The sequence below is a fragment of the Anopheles funestus genome, chromosome 2RL (assembly GCF_943734845.2).
Source record: "Anopheles funestus chromosome 2RL, idAnoFuneDA-416_04, whole genome shotgun sequence".
In the NCBI taxonomy this organism is placed as follows: domain Eukaryota; kingdom Metazoa; phylum Arthropoda; class Insecta; order Diptera; family Culicidae; genus Anopheles; species Anopheles funestus.
This window is the reverse complement of record NC_064598.1, coordinates 6,264,788-6,290,218: the sequence shown is the minus strand read 5'-3', so window position 1 is coordinate 6,290,218 and position 25,431 is coordinate 6,264,788. Positions and strand designations below refer to the sequence as shown.

General features: G+C 40.9%; 5 protein-coding genes across 10 annotated transcripts; all 5 read right to left on the bottom strand.

Moving 5' to 3' along the window:
• Positions 1 to 654: 654 nt before the first annotated feature.
• Positions 655 to 11,469, bottom strand: LOC125766392 (ubinuclein-2). Of its 5 annotated transcripts, none has more exons than XM_049432283.1 (6): positions 10,224 to 11,469; positions 8,664 to 8,897; positions 5,810 to 8,593; positions 5,671 to 5,740; positions 4,869 to 5,095; positions 655 to 1,950 (listed from the first exon to the last, which is right to left on the bottom strand). In XM_049432283.1, exons 1-5 carry the CDS (start codon positions 10,521 to 10,523, stop codon positions 4,956 to 4,958), a joined length of 3,528 nt encoding a protein of 1,175 aa, XP_049288240.1. In that variant the 5' UTR covers positions 10,524 to 11,469; the 3' UTR covers positions 655 to 1,950; positions 4,869 to 4,955. The 5 variants fall into 5 exon arrangements, with proteins under 5 accessions (XP_049288240.1, XP_049288241.1, XP_049288242.1 ...); XM_049432284.1 differs by having other exon boundaries at positions 4,869 to 5,092; XM_049432285.1 differs by lacking the exon at positions 4,869 to 5,095 and adding an exon at positions 5,414 to 5,537 and having other exon boundaries at positions 10,224 to 11,468.
• Positions 11,470 to 12,077: 608 nt separating this feature from the next.
• Positions 12,078 to 13,708, bottom strand: LOC125766427 (phosphatidylethanolamine-binding protein homolog F40A3.3-like). 2 transcript variants are annotated; one of them, XM_049432388.1, is made up of 2 exons: positions 12,739 to 13,708; positions 12,078 to 12,669 (listed from the first exon to the last, which is right to left on the bottom strand). In XM_049432388.1, the coding sequence occupies exons 1-2, from the start codon at positions 13,706 to 13,708 to the stop codon at positions 12,614 to 12,616; spliced, it is 1,026 nt and encodes a 341-aa protein (XP_049288345.1). In that variant the 3' UTR covers positions 12,078 to 12,613. The 2 variants fall into 2 exon arrangements, with proteins under 2 accessions (XP_049288345.1, XP_049288346.1); XM_049432389.1 differs by having other exon boundaries at positions 12,079 to 12,669; positions 12,751 to 13,708.
• Positions 13,709 to 13,837: 129 nt separating this feature from the next.
• LOC125766441 (protein D3-like) lies at positions 13,838 to 14,929 on the bottom strand. Its single transcript, XM_049432413.1, has 2 exons — positions 14,483 to 14,929; positions 13,838 to 14,408 (listed from the first exon to the last, which is right to left on the bottom strand). Exons 1-2 carry the CDS (start codon positions 14,672 to 14,674, stop codon positions 13,917 to 13,919), a joined length of 684 nt encoding a protein of 227 aa, XP_049288370.1. The 5' UTR covers positions 14,675 to 14,929; the 3' UTR covers positions 13,838 to 13,916.
• Positions 14,930 to 16,197: 1,268 nt separating this feature from the next.
• On the bottom strand, positions 16,198 to 18,401 carry LOC125766446 (phosphatidylethanolamine-binding protein homolog F40A3.3-like). Its single transcript, XM_049432420.1, has 2 exons — positions 17,038 to 18,401; positions 16,198 to 16,959 (listed from the first exon to the last, which is right to left on the bottom strand). Exons 1-2 carry the CDS (start codon positions 17,457 to 17,459, stop codon positions 16,806 to 16,808), a joined length of 576 nt encoding a protein of 191 aa, XP_049288377.1. The 5' UTR covers positions 17,460 to 18,401; the 3' UTR covers positions 16,198 to 16,805.
• An 83-nt stretch (positions 18,402 to 18,484) lies between these two features.
• On the bottom strand, positions 18,485 to 19,968 carry LOC125766442 (protein D2-like). The gene is made up of 2 exons (XM_049432414.1): positions 18,929 to 19,968; positions 18,485 to 18,858 (listed from the first exon to the last, which is right to left on the bottom strand). Exons 1-2 carry the CDS (start codon positions 19,411 to 19,413, stop codon positions 18,717 to 18,719), a joined length of 627 nt encoding a protein of 208 aa, XP_049288371.1. The 5' UTR covers positions 19,414 to 19,968; the 3' UTR covers positions 18,485 to 18,716.
• Between the last annotated feature and the right edge of the window lie 5,463 nt (positions 19,969 to 25,431).

Sequence of the window (25,431 nt, the reverse complement as noted above, 5' to 3'; positions counted from 1 at the left end):
TGTTGTGTGTCATGTTCGATGACGTAAAAAGAAAGAAATTAATGGGTTTTTTTTATTTAGTTTTACTTGCAATTTAATAATCAATCAAACGGTTTCACCAATTCACATAGCTTTTTATTTTGTTGGTTTTGCTTTGCGCCTCGTGCGTTTTAAAGTTTGAAGCGAATTTTGTTTGCTTTCGAAACGATTATAAAACCATGCTCCCCCCTCATCCGCGGTAAAAGACTCACCTAGCTAGGCGCCGGAGCAAAAAAAGGCATATTGTAAGGTAAATTTTATTTCAACTACACACACGCATTGTGGGCTGAATTTTCGTGCTATCGCGCATCCAAACAGCAAAATTTATTGTTTAATAAAGATTTACCTTTTATTGATTGTAAAAAAAACTAAAAGCTGAGTTATCATATTTTATTCTACTATTCATTGGTCTAGATTTGAATCTAAAGTATAAAACATTGAAAAAGGTTTTATCGTTCGTGGGATTATTTTCTACTTTAAAGGTGGCTTTGGCAAGATTTTTTTTTTCCTTTTTTCGTTCTCTTTTTGATCATTTCTGTAATGTTACAAATTGTTTGAGGCATTGGTGGGTTTCTCACCACTTTACATGAAGTAATTTTGTTTCTTTCCTTCGTCATGTTGAAAAACATTAACAAATTAGTTCAGTGTAGAAATCTAATTTCCATTTTATTACATCTTAATCAATGAACCACCTTACTGGTCTTGGATTTGTGACTAAATTAGATTCTTTTCCCAGCCAATCCCTTCTTCGCAAAGAAAAAAAAACACAGAAGAAAACTAAAGCAAGCTCTTTAACGTACGATTAGTGAACATAGTTTAGTAACAGTTTTAGTCCCTAAAAATTGGGAAATTGGTTTGTTGTTTAATTTTGGATTTGTTATACTAAGCGTTCTTAAAGAAAGAACACCTTTTCCAGAAAAAAAAGATTTTTACAGGTGGAACACATTAAAGATTAAGAAACGACCATAATAAGATATGAAGACAAACAAAAAACTAAGTGAGATAAATAATACACTAAAAACGCACCGAAATGTTGAAAATGAAGTGCTTATGCAAAGCAAACAAACCCATCTCTAAACAAAGCATCAATTAATGATAGAATTGAGAGTGTTTAATTATCTTACATTGTTCACTTTTACGCTAACAACTTTCTATGCAAAAGAGTTCTTCCTTTTCTTTTTTACTTACAATCAATCATACAGTAGTTGAACATTATTTTTCTACTTCACTAAAAGTGGCAGAGCTGCTGTTGTGACGAGTAGGATTGTTTTTTGCATGTGTAAAACAAATCAAATGCAATAAACTATTGCGACCAGGCAAGCAAACAAAAGCAGAAAACCCTATTGCTAATCAGAAAATAGAAGAAAGAAACTCCTCACTAGTGAACTGCTGCTTACAACAAATTTCAGTTCGAATCCGGACACTACACACGAGGATAGGATTTGTGGTTTTAACGCACTTACGCATTCCTTTCGTTACTTTGTTTTCCTCTCACTTGTTTAACTTATTTTGCAATTACCATTGGCGTCGTTTTATGAGCAACAAGTAGTAGTAGTTATTACGGCTTCATCTACCTAATGTCTTCTACCATATCTTTGCAACATTTTTAAACTAACGATCAGTATTTGTGTCTCTTATGCTTCCCCCCTCGGGTCATGCCACTCTCTAACAAATCAGCCACCAGCCGTTTTAACATTAGAAAACACATTTACGCAATTTTGTACAAAGCGCTCAAAAACACACCGCTACTCGCAGTTGTATAACGTGAGTGCGTGTGCGTATCTTTGGCGCCCATTATGATAGTGGGTTCTAGTAATTTACTGTTGGCCATGTTTAAGAAGCAGGATTCACTTCCCCATTGGATACGCGAGGTGTAACACGAACCCGCAACACCAAAGGCTTATGCTGCCATTTTTTTCTTATCAGAACGATCTAAAATAAAATATTGAAGAATAGTGTAAAAAGACGTAAGTACAGCTCGGGTATAGTATTATTATGTATTATGTATTGTGCTACGATAAAATCAAAACAAACTACGTGCAATATAAACACTAGAGATGTGCAAAGTGAGTAAGAGTAAGAGATAGTGAGTTGAAACGTTGTATTGAACGAGTTTCGTTCACTCAGCACGAGGAGTTTTAGTGATTCTTTTTCACTTACTCACTCATGAGTGTAAGCATGTAACCGTGGTGAGTCGAGTCGCATGTGTACAATATGTGTACATGTGTACAATACAAAAACTAGCCAAATGAATATACTGCTCGCTCTGTATAGAATTTTTTTTTATAATTTTGAAAATTTCCGAAGGCTATAGCTTTAGTTTTTTTTTGAGTAATTTTCAAAAATTTTAAAAATTGATTTATTTTGATGCGAATTGGTAGGAATAAGTTTCTTTTTACTCAAATAATGCTTTAAATAGAAGAATGCATAAAAAATAAGAAAAAAATAAAAAAAACTGAAAACTCGAAAATTTCCTAAGGGGTTAGCCTTGGTTTTTTTTGGGAAATTTTGAAAATTTTTAAAAATTGATTTATTTTGATGCGAATTGGTTGGAATAAGTTTCTTTTCACTCAAATAATGCTTTTAATAGAAGAATGCATAAAAAATAAGAAAAAAATAAAAAAAACTGAAAACTCGAAAATTTCCTAAGGGGTTAGCCTTGGTTTTTTTTGGGAAATTTTGAAAATTTTTAAAAATTGATTTATTTTGATGCGAATTGGTTGGAATAAGTTTCTTTTTACTCAAATAATGCTTTAAATAGAAGAAAGCATAAAAAATAAGAAAAAAATAAAAAAAATCTGAAAACTCGAAAATTTCCTAAGGGGTTAGCCTTGGTTTTTTTTGGGAAATTTTGAAAATTTTTAAAAATTGATTTATTTTGATGCGAATTGGTTGGAATAAGTTTCTTTTCACTCAAATAATGTTTTACATAGAAGAAACCATAAAAAATAAGAAAAAAATAAAAATAATCTGAAAACTCGAAAATTTCCTAAGGGGTTAGCCTTGGTTTTTTTTGGGAAATTTTGAAAAATTTTAAAAATTGATTTATTTTGATGCGAATTGATTGAAATAAGTTTCTTTTCACTCAAATAATGCTTTAAATAGAAGAAAGCATAAAAAATAAGAAAAAAATTAAAAAAATCTGAAAACTCGAAAATTTCCTAAGGGGTTAGCCTTGGTTTTTTTTGGGAAATTTTGAAAATTTTTAAAAATTGATTTATTTTGATGCGAATTGGTTGGAATAAGTTTCTTTTCACTCAAATAATGCTTTAAATAGAAGAAAGCATAAAAAATAAGAAAAAAATTAAAAAAATCTGAAAACTCGAAAATTTCCTAAGGGGTTAGCCTTGGTTTTTTTTTGGGAAATTTTGAAAAATTTTAAAAATTGATTTATTTTGATGCGAATTGGTTGGAATAAGTTTCTTTTCACTCAAATAATGCTTTAAATAGAAGAAAGCATAAAAAAAGGGAAAAAATAAAAAAAATCTGAAAACTCGAAAATTTCCTAAGGGGTTAGCCTTGGTTTTTTTTTGGGAAATTTTGAAAATTTTTAAAAATTGATTTATTTTGATGCGAATTGGTTGGAATAAGTTTCTTTTCACTCAAATAATGCTTTAAATAGAAGAAAGCATAAAAAATAAGAAAAAAATAAAAAAAATCTGAAAACTCGAAAATTTCCTAAGGGGTTAGCCTTGGTTTTTTTTTTGGAAATTTTGAAAATTTTTAAAAATTGATTTATTTTGATGCGAATTGGTTGGAATAAGTTTCTTTTTACTCAAATAATGCTTTAAATAGAAGAAAGCATAAAAAATAAGAAAAAAATTAAAAAAATCTGAAAACTCGAAAATTTCCTAAGGGGTTAGCCTTGGTTTTTTTTGGGAAATTTTGAAAATTTTTAAAAATTGATTTATTTTGATGCGAATTGGTTGGAATAAGTTTCTTTTCACTCAAATAATGCTTTTAATAGAAGAATGCATAAAAAATAAGAAAAAAATAAAAAAAAATCTGAAAACCCGAAAATTTCCTAAGGGGTTAGCCTTGGTATTTTTGGGAAATTTAGCAAAATTTTAAAAATTGATTTATTTTGATGCGAATTGGTTGGAATAAGTTTCTTTTCACTCAAATAATGCTTTAAATAGAAGAAAGCATAAAAAATAAGAAAAAAATAAAAAAATTCTGAAAACTCGAAAATTTCCTAAGGGGTTAGCCTTGGTTTTTTTTGGGAAATTTTGAAAATTTTTAAAAATTGATTTATTTTGATGCGAATTGGTTGGAATAAGTTTCTTTTCACTCAAATAATGCTTTAAATAGAAGAAAGCATAAAAATAAAGAAAAAAATTAAAAAAATCTGAAAACTCGAAAATTTCCTAAGGGGTTAGCCTTGCTTTTTTGGGAAATTTAGCAAAATTTTAAAAATTGACTTATTTTAATACCAATTGGTTGATATATGCTTCTTTTCACTCAAACAATACTTTAAATGAAAAAAAAGAATAAAAAATAATAAAAAAAATTAAAAATTCAACTCATGTGTATCAAACGTTTCGTTTCAACTCACTTGAAAGAATTGTTATTCTCATCTCTAATAAACACCCGAATGACTAGCATGTGTTATATGCGTGCATTTGATGTTGATGGTGTGTAGATGCACTGGAGAGATATGTGGAAGAGGAATTGCAGTTAACACAACAACAAGGACACCAACATTTGCGAGAGGAAAATGATAATATTTTAATTACAATGTGATTACAAATTAATTGGACCAAAGAAAGAAAATAATTTTCAATCGAACGCCGTGTTACATTGAAACAGGAACCTTTGCCGAACCGTTTAGAAAGATGTCTTTCGTTTACCTTTCCAAAGGTTAGAACGTTTGAAAACCGATCAATGTAATATGCTTGGGCAAACGTTCAGTGTATTGCTGGACGGCATTTGCTCGTTCAGTTCTTGTGTCCACCACTGTACGTGTAGTTCGTGGCGAAGAGAATATCGTCCTCATCCATATCACAGTCGATAAAGTAGTCGGCAACAACATTCCCCGATGCTGCTGCTGGTATCGTGGATGCCGTTGCTGCTACTTCTGGAAGGAACGGTGTGGGCGTAGCCAATTTCAGTAAGGAAAACATAAATTGAGGATAGAACAAAGAAACGAAACAAACGCAAGTAAACACAATCAGTGAAGGATGGATTGGGAATGTAGAACAAAAAGAAAACGACGAAATAAAATTACAACCAAAAACTAGGATGAGGAAGTAATATAAATATTTCATTGCAATTCCAAACTATTCATGCAAACAGCTTTCGTGGACAATTCCTTTACATGAGCATTAGTAAGAAGCGATGAAATGCAAACAATAATCAACACATTACATCGATAATGTCGTCACAAATTCCACACCTTTGCTTTACAAATGTCTATGTGGTCTTCCCTTAACGGTTCCACGCTTTGCATCTGGAATTGGTCCATACCGTAAACCCCGTTTACGATCGTGGTATGAACTGCGCCAGTGGAACTTGTTGCACTTGGATGTGAATGAGAGAAAGAATACAATTGCTCAATTTTCTTCATTCACATCTTTTTGAGGATGGATGGGGACTTTTAGGGTTGTTAAGGTAAACCAAGAAATGTAATATTACTTCCCCATTGCTACTTACCATGCTGCTGTTGCGACTGTAACGCTGTGCTGTCTGATTTTCGGTTCGTACCACCAACATTTTGTTGTTTCTAAAAATGAAATGAAATCACACATTAGCATAGCACGATCATCTTGAATGATCGTCACACAGCCACTACCTGTAATTCCTTGAGATCCTTCATTATCTGGTCAACGTCGAGGGGCGGTGGTGTATCCTTCAACCGGACGCTTCCTCCTCCACCAGCACCGATCACATCGGAAAGTAACATATTGCCACTGACATTACCGGATGGTGCCGCAAATCCAATGATGCCGCACGAAGCAACATTACCATGCCCTCCAGCTACCGGTGAGTGTTTCGAGTACTTTCCACTGCCCATTGCCGGCGACACAATGTCACCAGCGGTGATCGGACTTGAGCCAGCGCTGCTACCACTGCCGCCGTGCGTCTTATGCTTTCCTGCGATTAAGTTTTTATACTTTTCTTTATTCAAAACAGGCAGATTGGCCGTAGCACCGGGCAGTGGTGTTGCTGTCGGCTGAAGCACGCTCACGGAAGCGGATAGATTGGCACCGGATTGTAAGGACATTGCCGTACCAGCCCTGGGAACGTTATATTCCGCGATTATCTCAATGCTACTATCGCTATCATCCTCCCGGCTGTTCCATCTCTGCCGGTCTGGCGATGCCAATGGGTGTCTTCGTTCGCCGGGCGACAGGTTGATCGATACAGGCGTGACAGGCGATCGTTTCAGACTATCTTTACCCAGCCCGGACTGACCGTCCATGCTGGCAAATGTAATCGGCGATTGGTCGATCGCATCGAACGAGCGACGTTGCTCGCCGGATTGCTTCTCCACTGGCGGTGGCGGTGAGTTCATTATGTTTGTAATGCTATGGTCCGAGGTACGCTTAAAGGAAGAGTTGGGCGACATACTAGCGGCAGTCGGCTGCACCGTGATTGGTGAGTGATGTGTTGCGTTGTTCACGGAACCGGAACCCTTCTCCACATCCATGCCTCCCTTACTGTTGGTCGACTTTACACTCGACGGTGTGGACGATCGGGGCGGAACATAGCCATCTGGCGCTTTCGTACCGTTTATACTGTTACCGGTCAGTAGCGCTGCGTCGACTATCGATCCGGGCGATAGGAGAGGCGAACCGGTAGGTGTGGATTTTTTCCCCGTGGAATTCTGTGCCGCAACGGTGGTGTTGCCCTGACTCTTCGCCAGTGCCTTTTTCCGCCGATCCAACTCCTTGTGGATGTCCTCGTAGCGTATCCAACCTTTCGGCCACAGTGGCACTACTTTGGTGCGCAAATACTCGGCCACCACTTCTTCCTCCGTTTGGTTGCGGGGCCGCACCAGTGCGTACGTTTGCAGGCGGATGTTGTACAGCTCCCAGAGCAGATTGCGCGATCGCTCATTCCAGGAGTATTTTTTCTTTGGATTTCTTATCTGTGGAGTTGGGTTTGGTGGGGTATCGCTTTTCTCCCCATTTGGCAGTGAAGTGGCGGCTTGTGCAGCGGCAGCTGCTGCTACTCGCAAATCGTTCACCTTCGTACAGTCTAGCTGATGCTTAGCTAAAACCGCAGGCATCGTATCGGTAATGACATCCTCTAGTTTCGAAAGTACCGATTTCGACTTGTTTTCAAGCTTTCGTATGCGAATCTTTTTCAGCTTTAACTGAAGAGACTGACGGCTTATCGACAGCTGCGCCTCCAGGTGACGAAAGATCGCATTTTTTTTGCTGGAACCAATGCTGGAACGTGCACTATCGTCGATCCGTATCAGTAGGTCCGCTATCTTGTTTTCGAAGAAGTTTAACTTTCCATTGCCGGGCACAGCACGCGCCTGTTCCTTCAATGCGTCCACATCCTTGCGCAGCTGGTCGGGAATATCTTCTGGCAGCTTGCAGTCCTTCTGTTTCCGTTCCTTGGAAGGCTGTTGTGGTCCGCTCGGTGCTACAACCGCACGTCCCTCACTGTCGACCGTTCCATTCGTTGCCACCGTTCCAGTGCTGCTTACCGACTGCATCACTTTCCCCCTTGCGTTCTTTTCACTCTTATGGCTGCTCCCACTGTCCGACACCATATCCACGTCCGAACCAGATTCGCGCGAATTTTTATCACTTCCAACTTCCTCTAATCCGTACACTTCGTCTTCCTCTTCATCCTCATCATCACCCTCGCCGTTTTCTTCGTCCTCGTCCTCCTCATCTCCACCACCATCGCCATCCTCTTCCGCTTCCGAGCTGGAAACGCGACTCGAACCACTGCTACGACCTTTCTTCTCCTGTTCCATTTTTCGCAAACTATCCCGCTTGGCCCGCAACATATCCTTCACGGTGGTGGTCTTCAATTCTTTCACACCACCATTTTCCTCCTTTTTACTACTGTCCACACTTCCTGCTGTGGTCACACTCGCTACGGCACTGACACTGGTTGATGATTTAGCTTTCACGCCATTTGTTTTTTCCTTCCCAGACTCACCACCGGCCGAAGGTTTTGCTTTCTGATCCACTCCAATTGGCCCATTATCTACCATCTTTTGCTTCTTCGCGACATGACCATTTAGACGAGATTTTTCATCTTCCAGTACAGCAACAGTTGGTTCACTCGATACGACAACCGATACGGTTCCTTTATCGTGCTCTACAGCCTCTGGTCGATTTTGCTGGCTTTCCGTCAGTGTAGCCGACTTTTCCGCCTGCACTTTCTGCGCTTGCGGAACGCTTTGCGTCGATTTCTTTTTCTCTCCAGCTGGTTCCTCTTCATCACTGCTTTCGGACGATGTTGAAAGAGCACGTTTCTTCGGTTTCGGCATGCGTTGTGCATCTTCCGGACGCTCGAAGTTGGACAGCTGCTTAAATTCCAACTGCCCCGAGTTTATGTAAAATCCACCACCGACGGTTTCCACTTCCTGCGGTATGAGTTCGTCGTACTAAGGAGCACAGAAACATGATAAGTAAACGAACTATTTGAAATCTGAAATTTAAAAAAACTGCCCTTACCGCTTCAGAATTATCGATGAAGGAATCTTCCTCGTCGTAGCCCGCACCACGATCATAATAATCCAGCTTGGTCGGACGGGCTGTTTTGCCCTTGGTGGCATATTCTGACCCCATACCATACTTTCTCTCCAACTCTTTAGCCATTCGTTCGACTTCAACATCCATATCCGGATCCGATAGGAATCCATTGGATGTTCTATCGATTTGTTTCTTCTGTGCCTTTTTAAGACGTTTCTGTAAAAAAAGGAAAGCAAAAAAATACATCAGGAATCTATCAGGAAGTAGGAACAACAATAAAACAAGTTTTATATCAATTTAACATCCCAACGATACATTCGTTGATGGGTTTTCCTCTTTTTCCTACAAAACGCCACGACAGGCATCGTAAAAAAACTTAAAAGTTATGATCTAAACCGTTTAAATCTCGTCTGGTGACTAGCAGCTATTAAATCGAATAATTGTCGAACGTATCATTGTGTTTAGATGAAAGTGTTGGCTAACTTTTTTTTCACTTTTCCCATTTACGATACTTTACACCATTTTCGACTAGAATATATCCGAACATTCGGGGTATCAGAAAGGATCATGTATTTGTTTTTGGTTGTATCCGCAGTTCTATTACATTTAATTAGATTATCTTTCTGCCAATAATTCGGGCCTTTAACTCACTTTAATTAACTAATCATTTGATAATTGAGGTCAAGCTGTATTTAAAAAAAAACAACAAATAATAACAGTTGACAGCAATTTAAACGCGCTTGACGTAACTTTCATCTAAACGTCAAAACGCACCTTTTTTCCGAAACACACAAACACAACCACCTCACTGACACACATGTTGGCCATTGACTGCCATTCATCAAAAACATCAAGAGCAGCCAGAGAACAGAAGAATGAGAGCAGTAAGCAAAACAATAAAAGAAAAAAATGCGGGAATAATTCTTCGCTACTTCTTTCGCGCAATTAGAACAGGACTACCGATCGATTAAGTAAAAAAACAGGGCTGCAGTTTGCACTATGCCCTGCATGAAATAGGAAAGGCATTTTAAGATGCGGCGACGTGTGGTGCATCTTTAATCCCCACCTTATTACATACACCATTGTATCAAAAATGCAACAGCATAATAAAATCACGCGCCGAAAAGAAAATCATGAATGGAGGGAAATGTAGAATGCTATCGAGCAAACCACAAACTTCATAATTCGCAACAACTAAAAACCAATGGACCAGCAACACCTGCTTGACGCGAAAACAGAAAACAGACAAATATGAGCGACATACGCACACGCATAAGCATAAAATGCTCCATTGAAAAATTTACTTTTTAATTGCTATTGGAGCTATTAAGCAAATGCACCAGACTAAGCACGAAGGTGCGTGAACATTTGCTGCGCCTTGAGTGGAAAGGATCCAACAAAGCCAGCTTCGATTGGTAAATCAGTACGTTCCCAAATAGAATTTGACAAACGCGTTTGGACGAAGCAAACGGAAGGACCATACCTACAACAAAGATGGCCACGTTCTTCATAAATGTATAGATGTGTGTATTTTTAAATTACCTGTTCTTCGTGGATCAGCTTGGAAAAGTTAAACTCCGGAAAACTGTCGGCGGTCGGTTCGAAGAGGTTCATCTCGAGACGTATCGTTGGGAACTTTCTTCCACCCTTGCCACCACTTCCGTTTGCCCCATTAGTTCGATCCCCTCGGCCATCTTTGTCGCTGTTACCGAAGGGATTTAGGGTCGCTGCTGACACCGAACACTCTGACGCCGATAGGGCACTGAATGGATTGGAACCGCTACCACCGCCACCGCCGCCCTTTTTCATTACATCGCCAATGGCGCGTTTTACATCCGACATTATGCACCTTCACCCTGTACTGCCCACCAGTGTACAACGCACTTTCACTCTTCTTTTCTGCTCGATTAACGCCGTTTTCGTTCTAGCCGCCGTGGCTCCTTCGAAGGCGAAGGCAACGGAAGCTCAAAAGACGGAAGCGCGGTGCGAGTGGCGCGCGCGATGCTTTTCTTCTTCGTCGCTGCTTCTTCTCGCACGCTACGTTCGATTGAAACCGCCACGAAACGATGGTCCTACTGCCAGGGCCGGTTGTTCCGTTTTTCCCGTCATTCGCAATACGATTGGAAGGACAGACTGGGCTGCTGTTCGCCAAGCGGAGGTAAAAGGGAACGCAAAACGCAATAGGCCACGCACACACCCACAGACCGACTTCTCCGTCCACTGATCAAAGGTGCAAAACTGCTGCTACTCGACTATTACTTATCACCTTACGCGTTCGCGAACGCTCCAATAACACAACTTAATACAAAATGGTGCATACTTCAGTGCGCGTCGGAACTGAACACTGTAGGCAAGGGACTTTCTTGGATTGCTTCGGGTTTTCGCGAAATATATTCCCTGAGCGCACTAAAAAGAAACACACACACACATTTGACAGTAGCACATACACACACTCACATGCGCTCATATATCTACAAGCACGCACGTTGCACCGAAAAAAAAGTGTAGCCGGACGTGCCCGATTTTTTTTTTTGCTGTACTTGACGCCGATTTTAAGCCCACACACGATAAGCACCAGTTACCACACGAACGAACCAGAAATACGTTCTTGCTTATGCAAGAATAATGTTACAACGATCTGTAATTTTACCGCTGCCCGGGACTGTCGTGAAACTTTGCGTACACGCATCAAGAAAACGGACAATTGGATTTTTCTTCTGTCTGCTGCTGCTGCTGCTGCTTCTACTGCTGCTCATGGCTGTAAACAATCGGTGAACTGTCACATTTTGAATACCCAAGCGGCATAATTGTTCACCCCTTGATTTCCTTGACTGATCCCGTCACTAGACGCATCGCAATTGTCGCGTTTGCGAACGCGACAAAAGTAGCTCAATTTTCCAAAATAATTTTACGATTCTGGCGCGACTTCAAAGTTGTTTTTAAAGCATTTTTTTATTTAAAGCATTATTTGAGTAAAAAGAAACTTATTCCAACTAATTCGCATCCAAATAAATCAATTTTTAAAATTTTGAAAAATTGCTCAAAAAAAGCTAAGCCTATAGTCTACGACTGAGCACTACCAGCAGCCTAACAAGGTGAAAAGAAAAAGACAATTTGACGAGAAATGTGTTCAAGAATGTGATATGAGTTAAAAGTGGACTTCCATTGGTAAAGTAAATAGCTCACTTAAATTTGAAATGAGAATCAAATTACCTGAAAACCATAATGCCAAATTGGAACGATGGAAATGAAACAGCACATATGCTAGATATGAAGTTTATTTCTACTATTCCCATGAAAAAAAATCTTGATTTTTTTCTCGTTCTGCCATTCTTATGCATATTCAAACCAAAACGAGGAAACAAGACGATTTTTCTTGTGTAGTACGCTGACACAGCTGGGAAACCCCCCTTTTAATAGCTTAATATGATTATGTTCGTTGGGTATTGTAATCATCGCCACTGCAACAAGAACTGTCATAATTGTTGGGTTTCAAAATTGTACTTGGAGAAGCTGTACAAATGTATCTAATCGTCAAGCATTTGTAGTGCTTCATTGATCGTTGCTATGGTTACCTTTAAAAAATTATGAATCACGTGGGGGATTTAAAATGTAGTTTCGTATTTTCAAACAGTAAATAATTCACGTTGGTTAAATTCGTTAACATAATAAGAGATCGTAATCTCTTCGTATTGTGTTTAGTAAGGTACAATGTTATTAAATATTTAACAAAATGTTATGATAGATCATTTCAATTTTATTCATCGCACACTGCGCATTACACGTTTGATACTTTCACAAAAATCACAAATCTTAAATGTTAATTTATTCATTAATTTTATAACACCTTCCAAACACGATCGAAATGTACAGCCTTTCCGCAAACTAACCGCTAGCTAAGCGTCTTACAGCCTCTTCATCTTTCGATCATTCTACGGACCACCAAACACGGTTGCATTACGTGCTCCATTCAGCTCGTTCAGCGTACCTAAGGGTACCAAAGAAAAAGAACAAACATTCTACCATCAAACTCACTGCACCAGCCAGTCAAACTCACGCTCGCTCTCACATTCACGCAGCTGCGCCTGCAACGTGTTCACGTAATCATCGTACTGCGTCTGGAAGAAGTTTCCCGCGTACAGGTTGCTAAGATCGTACTTGCGCGTAAAGTTGCGCGTTGAGAAGTATCGCCGCACCGTACCGCACTGTGCCGAGATCCTGGGTTCGCCGGAAAAGTCCAGCTTCTGAAGATGCTCGAACACCAGCAGCACGAACCGATGCAATCCGGTTCCCCGAGCTGTTACGGCACCGAGGTACTCGACGAGCGTTTCTCCACGATCGATATCATTGCCGGGAATGTTCCCGACCGCCCAGTGGATGAATTCTCTGTAGCGAGGATCATCGCGCGACGGTACATCCGGATCCGTCAGGATCAGTGTGTAGAGGGCGCGTTCGTTCGAGTTCCACGTGACGACGGGTGGGTTTCGAATTTGAGTCGGCGTTAGTCGATTACCGCCCTCTGCCTGGCGGCCACTTTTGAAAGACGCACGAGCCCAACAGTCGGGTGCCTCATCGACCACATCCGGGACTACTTCGTACGAAGCGAATGCACGATACACATGCGCATCGTTCAGTATATCTGAGGCGCGCGATTCTAGCAGAAGCAAACACATCACCAACAACACAACACCACGTACTGTGGACATCCTTAACGCAGCGCAGAAAACAGTGGAGGACGCAAGCAGTGCGCACGAACTGTCGCCGGGACGGTGGTGAGATTTTCCTTTTAAACAAATCCCCACTTGAAACTTTAAGGAACATGCGCGTATGTCTTGTTGCAAAGCGTTGCGAAAAACTGGTTCGCCCCTTATGTGGGTACCAGCCGTGCGTGTGTGTTTGCGTAGAATTTCCCCCCTTAACGCGTGAAAAGTGAACGGAGAACACCACACTCCACCGGGGATCACAGTTGATGTTTTCACCCGATGTTTCTCGCTTTTGCATCGATTATCTAACTCGGCACAGGTCATTGAATTCTGTGGCCAGCTAAGTCAAGCAAAAACGATCATTAGAGAGCACACGAAGCTTCTTAATTAGGGTATATTTGATGTGATAATGACACTACGCATGCCTCAATCAGACCTTGATAGCTGTCAACATTCTTGTTGCCAGTTTTTTGTTATAATCCAGAATCGGAGTCATAGATCAGTTGCTTAGCTTACAGTCGGCTTATCATCGCTACTCGGTTCCGGACGATAGCTGAGCGTGCAGCGTCGGCACATAGTCATCGTACTGTGCCTGGTAGAAATTTCCCGCCACCAGCTCGCCAAGTCCGTACTGCTGCACAAACTCGCGATGCTTGTAGTTTACCCGATGGTTGCGGCTGCGGTTCGAGACACGCGGTGCCTGCGTAAAGTCAATCCGTCCGGCCGGCTGTTCGTACACCAGAAACACGTACCGATGCAAACCGCTACCGTTCGGCGGTCCGGAACCAACGAATGCGTACATATGGTCACCATCCTCTACCTTGGTGCCGGGAATGTTACCCACCAACCAGTGGCCAATTTCACGGAACTTTGGCTCCTTACGGTTCGGTGCGTCCGGATCAACCATGAACAGTGTGTAGTAGGTGTCGGGTTTGGCCGTCCATTCGACGCGCGGTTGATCCTTAACCTGTGTCGGACGCAGCTCGTTACCACCGTTAACGGTGACACCGCTCGGGTAGGAGATCTGGCGTACCAAAAACAAAACCAACTTTGTAACGCTTGTAGACTCCAGCTGGACGATGGAATTTTTTTACTCACCCTCGCAAACTCTTTCGGCGCAGCATCGATCACATCGGGGATCACCTCGTGCTGTTCGAAAACCTGTTGGACCTCAGCCATTTTGGAGGTTGTTGTGGGGACCGTCGATGTTATGTCACCGGTTGCACACTGAATGGCGTCCAGCAGCAAACACAGCCCGATCGAAACTAGCGTCACCGTTGTTCGAGGCATCTTGCTTCCCGCACGAGCCACTCTTATCAACTTAAACAATGCGTTATCAGAACTGTCACACAGTTTCTCTTTTTAAGGCTTTTTATGATGACTGACCAGCAGAACGTACGCAATAATAATCTCCACTCGAGATAAGACACCACCGATCGTGAGTGATTGTTGAGCGTGATTTTTTAGTTCTGTTTGTCTGTTGTGTATTGAACTTGTCTACAATCAAGCGGTATGGCGGTGTGGAAGGTGGTTGTTGCCTTCTCGCCCTAATGCGTTGAATTGCTGCTCTCCAGTATTACATACTGGTTTTGGTTTTGTAGAGACCGATCAAACACAAACAACATCATCTTGGTTTGTGTGCATTCGCAGCACGCATTTACGTATATGATCGTTGTGCGTAGGCTGGCGGGAGCATGGCGTTGGCCGTTCGTGTGTTAGTGTATTTAACTATTCTCACCTGCTGGCAAGTATTTGATATTGCTTGGTTTGGTGTAACAATTCGTTTTGCAGTACAAATCTTTAGGATTATCTCAGTAATTAAAGAAAGGTTTGAACATAACATATAGATCTATTTTAAGCGTTACGATCGTTGCTTTATCTTGTCTATATTGTTTGCTTTCTACCACCTAAATTACTCCTAATCAGATAAATTAATTCTGCACGATGGAAAATACATGGATAAGTCGAGATTTTAATCTACCACTATCTGGGGCATTATCAAGTTATTCAAAAGCCTAAATAAATAAAGGAAGATAAAGGAACCAGAAGCTAAGTCTATAACATATACTTGTCAAATAGAGTAGATAAGATAACGAAATAGGACCCACAACGATCCATTCGAAAATCAGTAACCATCAGTATCCATTTGAAAATAAATGCCCTTTTCTTTAAATACACATTTTGTAACTTATTCTTCATCATGAATCGCTATTTCGTGTTGGCTAATGCATCCTATTTCTCCTCGTACAATGCAACATTGTACCTTTGTGCATGTGCCAAAGTAAGGAAGCCACTTTTCCCACCTCTCGCGTGTGTTCACGTACACGCAAATTTCGCAAAACCTGATGAAAGGAATGATATACAATGTTCGTGTTCGCTTCAACGTTACCACAGACTATGTACTCCGAATAAGTCGCAATTTTTATTGAATACCCCCAACTGTTGTTAGACTTCCCTTCGTTTCCCTTTACGTACGCATCACAAATAGTAATAAGAGAGCATATACCAAACAAATAAACAACAAAAAAAAACCTCGCTTTTTCACTGCCCCATTCCACAATGTACAAAACAGCAGTCACTCGCGTGCTTTTTTTTCACTCACATGCTCTCTCTCTTTCTCTGTCTTTTGAGGTCCTTACCACAGGATTCCCGTACCATGATACTATCTCACTTTATCTTACCATTATGCTAATCGTTAACTACCACACGAGAGCTTTGTTTTCTACATAAAACCGTTTTCTACCGTTTCTTCAGCTCCCGTTTGGTTCTGTGTCGTTGGTTGAACGTTTTCCTTATCCTTTTTTTTTCTTAGGTTTCCTCGCCACCATTCCCGGTCAAGGATTCGGAAGATGCGGAACATCCTCAACCCTGCACCCAGGACGTTACCTCGGGTCATGGATGATCTTCCCAGGCAGAATGGCACAGACACTATAGCAAAACACACAGGTGAGCATGTACAGAACGTACCTCACCAGATCGCTTTAATCGATCGTTCCTGTGATCTTCCCGTGTCTTTTCATGCAACACATTATTATTTTCATCTCATCCTATGTATCCTGCCTTATGCTGACCACTCACGTTCGCTAAGCTGCCGGTGTATTATTTGGTGATCTTAGCGTTCCGCACGGTTGCTTTCCTTTCTTCGTTTTTTTTTGCTGCAACTTCCCAGATGCTGTTGTGTGCAGCAGCAGCAGCATCTTTGTTTCCCGTCAGCATCACAAACACTTCAAGCTACATGCATCTGGCTAAGGGATCCTTCTTCCGTGCGAATAATGTCGGATGAGTTTAACGACCTTTTGCCGCAACTTTCTTCGAACTACGCCTGTGAGAGTGAGTGTATTAATCCTGCCGCTTCTTCCAAGAGCGCAAGAAGAATAAGGAAATGTTCTTCCACTTCATCAGCAAACGGGACAGCTAAGGTTCAGAATGCGTTTTGAAAGTGGCCCAGCTGACGGTAGAGCTTCGGCACGTAGTCATCGAACTGCGCTTGGAAGAAATTGCCCGCCACCGGTAACCCCAGCTCGTACTTCTCCGAGAACTTGTGCGTGGAAAATTTGCCCCGACCCTGGGTGCTCCTGCAATGATATGAGGGTTATTGGCCGGAGTTGACCACTATCCAACAAAAAAGCGGTCTCTCGAGGTATAGGCCTCACCTGTTTGAAAGCCGCGACTCCTTGTAGTAGATCCGTTCATTCTGTCGGTACAGCAGAAACACGTACCGGTGCAGGCCCGTTTTGCGTGGTGGCGCAGCACCGATGTAATCCGACAGTGTGTCCCCTTTGGTGAGGTCCAGTCCGGGTATGTTCACCACCAGCCAATGGTGCCACTCGCGAAACTTGGGCGCTGTACGACTCGGTGCATCCGGATCGGTCATGATAAGCGTGTAGTATGCGTCCGGTTCCGCTTCCGGCCAGCTTACCTCCGGCACGTGCTTTACCTCGGTAGGTGTAAGCACGTTGCCGAGATTCACGCGCAACCCACCGGGATACATCACGTGCAGCAGGCTCTCGGGTGGAACCGGCACCACGTCCGGGACGATCTTGTGGTTGCGCATATCGCGCACAAAGTCCGACATCCTGCCGGGTTCTCGCGACAAACGAGACTGGCATATACTCGGAACCACTACCACCGGTTCACTGCATTCGAGTATCCCTCTTGCGAGGGAGTTAGGACATTAGACAACCAACAACAACAAAAGCGGAAACAGAGAAAGAGAGACCTTTAACTGAGCTTCCTGCTCGTGCGCTAGAATTGAGGATTTGTGTTCTAGGTTTATAGGTCGTTACGTGTGCTGACTACTTCAATATCGTTTCGCACCCGTCGAAATGGAAACCAGTGCAACACGCCGGTCCCTATAGTCGAACTATGGAAGGAAGGCGTTGCTTTTTTCGATTTTTTTTCGACACCCAGTTCCCCAAGTCTACCGACGAGAAATGCAAGACAAGAAATGCAATTAATTAAACTTTTCCTGTTTTCCGTAAAACTCGCACCCAAACTGCTGCTAATGCGGTGTCATTTGAGGTGCTGACAGTCGGAACAGTGCAAAAGTTCCCATCACCAAGGGTAACTACCGGGTAACGAGGTAAATGACCTGCAATAATTGTTGTCTAATTTTAATCGAACTTCCTCCCTCGCCTCCTCTGGGGAAGGGTTGTACCCTTATTATAAAGAATTACTACTAAACGTATCTTCCGAGCCTGGGAGAAGCCGAATTGTGACCACCTTCCGAGCCCGGTGTGTGTGTGGGCCCGTGAGCGAACAAGCTTCAGTGTCATCGTGTGTTTTTTATGGTGGCCCGGAAACACAAACCCGTGAAAGTGGGTCTTCTTTCCATCCGTATCCGTGCTGCTCGTTATGACCTGCCGCACGAAAACAATAATAATAATAAACAAATAACTTCCACCGACGCCGTCGTGCTGTCAAACGAGGCGGCTCCAAACAGTGGGCTTCCGAACGCCCAAGGACTCCCCACACTCCCAGCAAATGCCAGGGAACTGCGTACAACAGGGACCGGGATTGTGGGTGAAACATGATTTGGTGCAAGGTACCTAGAACATGGGCCATTTCTCGGGTCGAAACGGCACCAAGAATGAAACGCTTGCGACTATTTTTTTTTTCTCTCACGATTCTTTTTTTTATGTTTTATTGTAACACGGTGATTTTGTGCAGTGGATGGAACCAAAACAAGTTGTGTGGGGAAATGGCTAGTGTGCGTGCGTGTGTGTGTGTGGGAGTACCACACCAGGATTTGTTGGAACCGGGAATCGGAAGGAGCTGGGATAGGGACAAGGGGTTAAAACAGTTACGAACACTGAACAAGATCCTGCCTCGTTCAGGTCGTGTCCGTAAAGGTGGCGTACAGCTCCGGGACGTAGTCATCGTACTGGGCCTGGTAGAAGTTGCCGGCTACCGGATCGCCCAGCTCGTACTGCTTCGCGAACTGTGCCGGATTCCATTTGCCACGGTTCGGGTTCCTGTAGGGATTGGAGTGCTTGCGTGTAATTGATAACGTTACAGACATTGCGATAGTAGACGTTAACCTACCTGCTACTGAGCACCGTCTCGTTGAATGCCACTCGGTCCTGCTGCTTGTACACGAGAAACACGTACCGATGGAGTCCGGTCCCTTGCGGTGGTCCAGAACCCACGTAATCGGCCAGCACCTCACCGCCATCCACATTCGCACCGGGAATGTTACCCACCAGCCAGTGTTTCCAGCTACGCATCTCAGGATTGCTGCGCGATGGCGCATCCGGATCGGCCATTAGCAGTGTGTAGAGAGCTTTCGGTTCCACGTCCCAGCACAGCTTCGGTCGCAACCGTACCTGGGTCGGAGTGAGCTGGTTCCCGAGCGAAACCTCCACATCCGACTCGGGGTACGTGATCTTGATCGTTTGCTCCGGTGCGATCTCGATCAGATCGGGCACTATTTCGTTGCGTGCGAATGCGTCACTAGTCGGGTTCGCTGCCTGACCGATGGCCATCACCAACGCCAGCACACCGCACATAACGGTCACACGCAGCACCATCTCGCTTTGCCAAATGGGGACTAACCGTTCGTTGCTATTCACACTGTTGTTTCGGGTTTTATTTGCTTGTCCGCCGTTTGTTCCGTTCGGAGCGAGTGCACAACAAAGACTGAGCAGGGTTTCTTTAGCCGGTCCCCCTGTTGACCAGACGGCGAGACAGACAGTCAGACGGACAGACAGAGTCAGTTTGGGACCCTGCGCAAACCGTTCTTACGTTATGTGCGTTGTTCGTTTGTGTGCGTACGTCTTAGAAGAGAGGAAGACGTTTTCCCCCTGAACTTTGAGCATGGAACAAACAAAAAAAACAGACAACGAGACGGCTTCCACCGTGCACCACGGACCGGTTATGTAAAGCACCTTCCAGATGCTCTTTTATATAGAGATTGCTTGCTGTACGCCACACACACAAACACATACACATTCAGCACAACAGTCAGACGATCGGACGGGGTTGTACATCGATCCATCATCATCCCTTCCGTCCGTTACCTTCCATCAGCATCATCACAAAAGCAACTCCTCTTTCGTTTTACTGCACACTCATTTCCCTCGTTTCCGGCCACTGAGAGGTAGAGTTATTTTCCGACAATCTTACCTACGTTTGTGTGCTCGTGTGTTTGTGAAATGATCAACATCCCCCCACCCCGCCTCCCGCCATCCCCGTTGATGTCCCATACCCCACATAATATCGCAAATCATATGTTTGGCTTCCTCCCCCTTCCCCCAAGGGATACCCCTTGGTACGGTGGCATACGAGACAATTCGTCCGCTAGCATCCATCATAAAGGCCATCGCATGCCTTTGCACGGTTATCATTAGCGATTTAGCCAAATGTACACCTCGTGCAGCACGATAATTGGGTTTTAATGCCGGCCGGCTTGCAGTGAACTGTGCCACCGACATTGTATGCAAATGGTTGTTTGCTTTAGCCCGGCACTTTAAATCGGCTTCGATGCTGGATGAATGGAAGCACTGGTTTTTGATTGTCTTGCCTAGCGGCGCTAGCGGTGGTCAGTAAGTGCTGCGACAGGTTTAGCAATAACATCACAATTTCCAAAGGTAGATCGTGGTAATACTTTTGTTGTTCGTAGCGAACGACATGTTAACAGGACGGTTAGAGATTTGTATTATGTAAAGGATGGTACTCATTCATATCTCTGTTCACGTTGGTTTGTTTATGTCATTCATGTGACGAGCGATAAAGTTGTAGAATTCTTCCACACACTACCATTAGGTGTCTGAATCGGATCATACTCATGATTGTTAGTTTGACGTGAAACATCTAACGACTGATAATTGTGTCAAATATCTGATGTGTCCATTCAAGCTAAACCGAGCATTTATCACGTTGAATTGTGGAATATCATTGTAGGAACAAAAGATGTGAATTTACGTGGATTTACACCTAACTTTTCCAGGGACCTTGAATCTCGAATGAATCCCTTCAGTAAGTAAGATAGAGATGTGCAAAGTGATTAAGAGTGAGATAGTGAGTTGGAACGTTGTATTGAACGAGTTTCGTGCAGTCACCACGAGGAGTTTTAGCGACTCTTTTTTCACTTACTCACTCATAAGTGTAAGCATGTAGCCGTGGTTATTCGAGTCGCAAAAAGATTAAATACGTGAGTTGAAACGAAAATGTGCGAGTGGGTTGCAACAAAAATGAGTTGATACGAAACGTTCGAAACACATGAGTTGAATTTTTAGATTTTTTTTTATTTTTTTATTATTTTTTATTCTTTTTTTCATTTAAAGTATTGTTTCAGTGAAAAGAAGCTTATATCAACCAATTGTAATTAAAACACATCAATTTTTTAAATTTTGCTAAATTGCTCAAAAAATGGCAAGGGGTAAGCCTTATGAAATTTTCGAGTTGAAAATATGTTTTTTATTTTTTTGTTATTTTATATTCTTTTCTTCTATTAAAGCATTATTGGAGTGAAAATAAACTTATTCCAGCATTAAAATATTTCACATTTAAAAATTTTGCAAAATTACTAAAAAAAGTCTGTATGTCTGTACAGCCTTAGGAGATTGGCATATTTATAGAAACATCTGAGACATCTATACAGACATACAGACATCTGAGAGCGTGGTGGTCCAAGAAGAAAATGTAGCCATTGGTGCCACCTATCGACCACAGGTTAAAGATTGGAGATCCGTTGGATACCGACCGAGTTATAGGCAACAGTTGGTGCAAAAATGAGGAAAATTTTACATTTTCTCAAACAGTGTAAGGAACTTGGTTCCTCGAATAACTTCTGGCACAGACATCTGAGGGCATGACCGTCCAAGAAGAAAATGTAGCCATTGATGCCATCTTTCGACCACAGGTTAAAGATTGGAGTTCCGTTTAATACCGACCGAGTTATAGGCAAAAGTTGGTGCAAAAATGAGCCTTAATAAATTTTCATTTTTTTGAATTTTTTGATTTTTTCATTATTTTTCACTCTTTTTTTTATTTGAAACATTATTTGAGTGAAAAGTAACTCATTGCAACCAATTGGCATCAAAATAAAACAATTTAAATTTTTTTGCAAAATTTCCCAAAAAAATCGTAAGGGGTAAGCCTTATGAAATTTTCGAGTTGAAAATTTTTTAAAATTTTTTTTCTGATTTTTTATTCTTTTTTTAATTTAAAGCATTATTTGAGTGAAAAGAAACTTATTGCAACAAATTCCCATTAAAATATATCACATTTAAAAATTTTGCTACATTGCTCAAAAATGAGGAAAATTTTACATTTTTTCAATCAGGGTATGGAACTTGATTCCTCGAATAACTTCTGGCACAGATATCTGAGGACATGGCCGTCCAAGAAGAAAATGTAGTCATTGGTGCCATCTATCGACCACAGGTTAAAGATTGGAGATCCGTTGGATACCGACCGAGTTATAGGCAAAAGTTGGCGCAAAAATGAGGAAAATTTTACATTTTTTCAAACAGGGTATGGAACTTGGTTCCTCGAATAACTTCTGGCACAGACATCTGAGGGCATGGCCGTCCAAGAAGAAAATGTAGCCATTGATGCCATCTATCGACCACAGGTTGAAGATTGGCGATCCGTTGGATACCGACCGAGTTATAGGCAAAAGTTGGTGCAAAAATGAGCCTTAATAAATTTTCATTTTTTTGAATTTTTTGATTTTTTCATTATTTTTCACTCTTTTTTTTATTTGAAACATTATTTGAGTGAAAAGTAACTCATTGCAACCAATTGGCATCAAAATAAAACAATTTAAATTTTTTTGCAAAATTTCCCAAAAAAATCGTAAGGGGTAAGCCTTATGAAATTTTCGAGTTGAAAATTTTTTAAAATTTTTTTTCTGATTTTTTATTCTTTTTTTAATTTAAAGCATTATTTGAGTGAAAAGAAACTTATTGCAACAAATTCCCATTAAAATATATCACATTTAAAAATTTTGCTACATTGCTCAAAAATGAGGAAAATTTAACATTGTTTCAAACAGGGTATGGAACTTGGTTCCTCGAATAACTTCTGGCACAGACATCTGAGGGCATGGCCGTCCAAGAAGAAAATGTAGCCATTGATGCCATCTATCGACCACAGGTTAAAGATTGGAGATCCGTTAGATACCGACCGAGTTATAGGCAAAAGTTGGCGCAAAAATGAGGAAAATTTTACATTTTTTCAAACAGGGTATGGAACTTGGTTCCTCGAATAACTTCTGGCACAGACATCTGAGGGCATGGCCGTCCAAGAAGAAAATGTAGCCATTGATGCCATCTATCGACCACAGGTTAAAGATTGGAGATCCGTTGGATACCGACCGAGTTATAGGCAAAAGTTGGTGCAAAAATGAGCCTTAATAAATTTTCATTTTTTTGAATTTTTTGATCTTTTCATTATGTTTCACTCTTTTTTTTACTTGAAACATTATTTGAGTGAAAAGTAACTCATTGCAACCAATTTGCATCAAAATAAAACAATTTAATTTTTTTTGCAAAATTTCCCAAAAAAATCGTAAGGGGTAAGCCTTATGCAATTTTCGAGTTGAAAATTTTTTAAAATTTTTTTTCTGATTTTTTATTCTTTTTTTAATTTAAAGCATTATTTGAGTGAAAAGAAACTTATTGCAACAAATTCCCATTAAAATATATCACATTTAAAAATTTTGCTACATTGTTCAAAAATGAGGAAAATTTTACATTTTTTTCAAACAGGGTATGGAACTTGGTTCCTCGAATAACTTCTGGCACAGACATCTGAGGGCATGGCCGTCCAAGAAGAAAATGTAGCCATTGATGCCATCTATCGACCACAGGTTAAAGATTGGAGATCCGTTAGATACCGAACGAGTTATAGGCAAAAGTTGGCGCAAAAATGAGGAAAATTTTACATTTTCTCGAACAGGGTAAGGAACTTGGTTCCTCGAATAACTTCTGGCACAGACATCTGAGGGCATGGCCGTCCAAGAAGAAAATGTAGCCATTGATGCCATCTATCGACCACAGGTTAAAGATTGGAGATCCGTTTGATACCGACCGAGTTATAGGCAAAAGTTGGTGCAAAAATGAGCCTTAATAAATTTTCATTTTTTTGAATTTTTTGATTTTTTCATTATTTTTCACTCTTTTTTTTACTTGAAACATTATTTGAGTGAAAAGTAACTCATTGCAACCAATTGGCATCAAAATAAAACAATTTAATTTTTTTTGCAAAATTTCCCAAAAAAATCGTAAGGGGTAAGCCTTATGAAATTTTCGAGTTGAAAATTTTTTAAAATTTTTTTTCTGATTTTTTATTCTTTTTTTAATTTAAAGCATTATTTGAGTGAAAAGGAACTTATTGCAACAAATTCCCATTAAAATATATCACATTTAAAAATTTTGCTACATTGCTCAAAACTGAGGAAAATTTAACATTTTTTCAAACAGGGTAAGGAACTTGGTTCCTCGAATAACTTCTGGCACAGACATCTGAGGGCATGGCCGTCCAAGAAGAAAATGTAGCCATTGATGCCATCTATCGACCACAGGTTAAAGATTGGAGATCCGTTAGATACCGACCGAGTTATAGGCAAAAGTTGGCGCAAAAATGAGGAAAATTTTACATTTTTTCAAACAGGGTATGGAACTTGGTTCCTCGAATAACTTCTGGCACAGACATCTGAGGGCATGGCCGTCCAAGAAGAAAATGTAGCCATTGATGCCATCTATCGACCACAGGTTAAAGATTGGAGATCCGTTAGATACCGAACGAGTTATAGGCAAAAGTTGGCGCAAAAATGAGGAAAATTTTACATTTTCTCGAACAGGGTAAGGAACTTGGTTCCTCGAATAACTTCTGGCACAGACATCTGAGGGCATGGCCGTCCAAGAAGAAAATGTAGCCATTGATGCCATCTATCGACCACAGGTTAAAGATTGGAGATCCGTTGGATACCGACCGAGTTATAGGCAAAAGTTGGTGCAAAAATGAGCCTTAATAAATTTTCATTTTTTTGAATTTTTTGATTTTTTCATTATTTTTCACTCTTTTTTTTACTTGAAACATTATTTGAGTGAAAAGTAACTCATTGCAACCAATTGGCATCCAAATAAAACAATTTAAATTTTTTTGCAAAATTTCCCAAAAAAATCGTAAGGGGTAAGCCTTATGAAATTTTCGAGTTGAAAATTTTTTAAAATTTTTTTTCTGATTTTCTATTCTTTTTTTAATTTAAAGCATTATTTGAGTGAAAAGAAACTTATTGCAACAAATTCCCATTAAAATATATCACATTTAAAAATTTTGCTACATTGCTCAAAAATGAGGAAAATTTTACATTTTCTCACACAGGGTAAGGAACTTGGTTCCTCGAATATCTTCTGGCACAGACATCTGAGGGCATGGCCGTCCAAGAAGAAAATGTGGCCATTGATGCCATCTATCAACCACAGGTTAAAGATTGGAGATCCGTTGGATACCGACCGAGTTATAGGCAAAAGTTGGCGCAAAAATGAGGAAAATTTTACATTTTCTCGAACAGGGTAAGGAACCTGGTCCCTCGAATA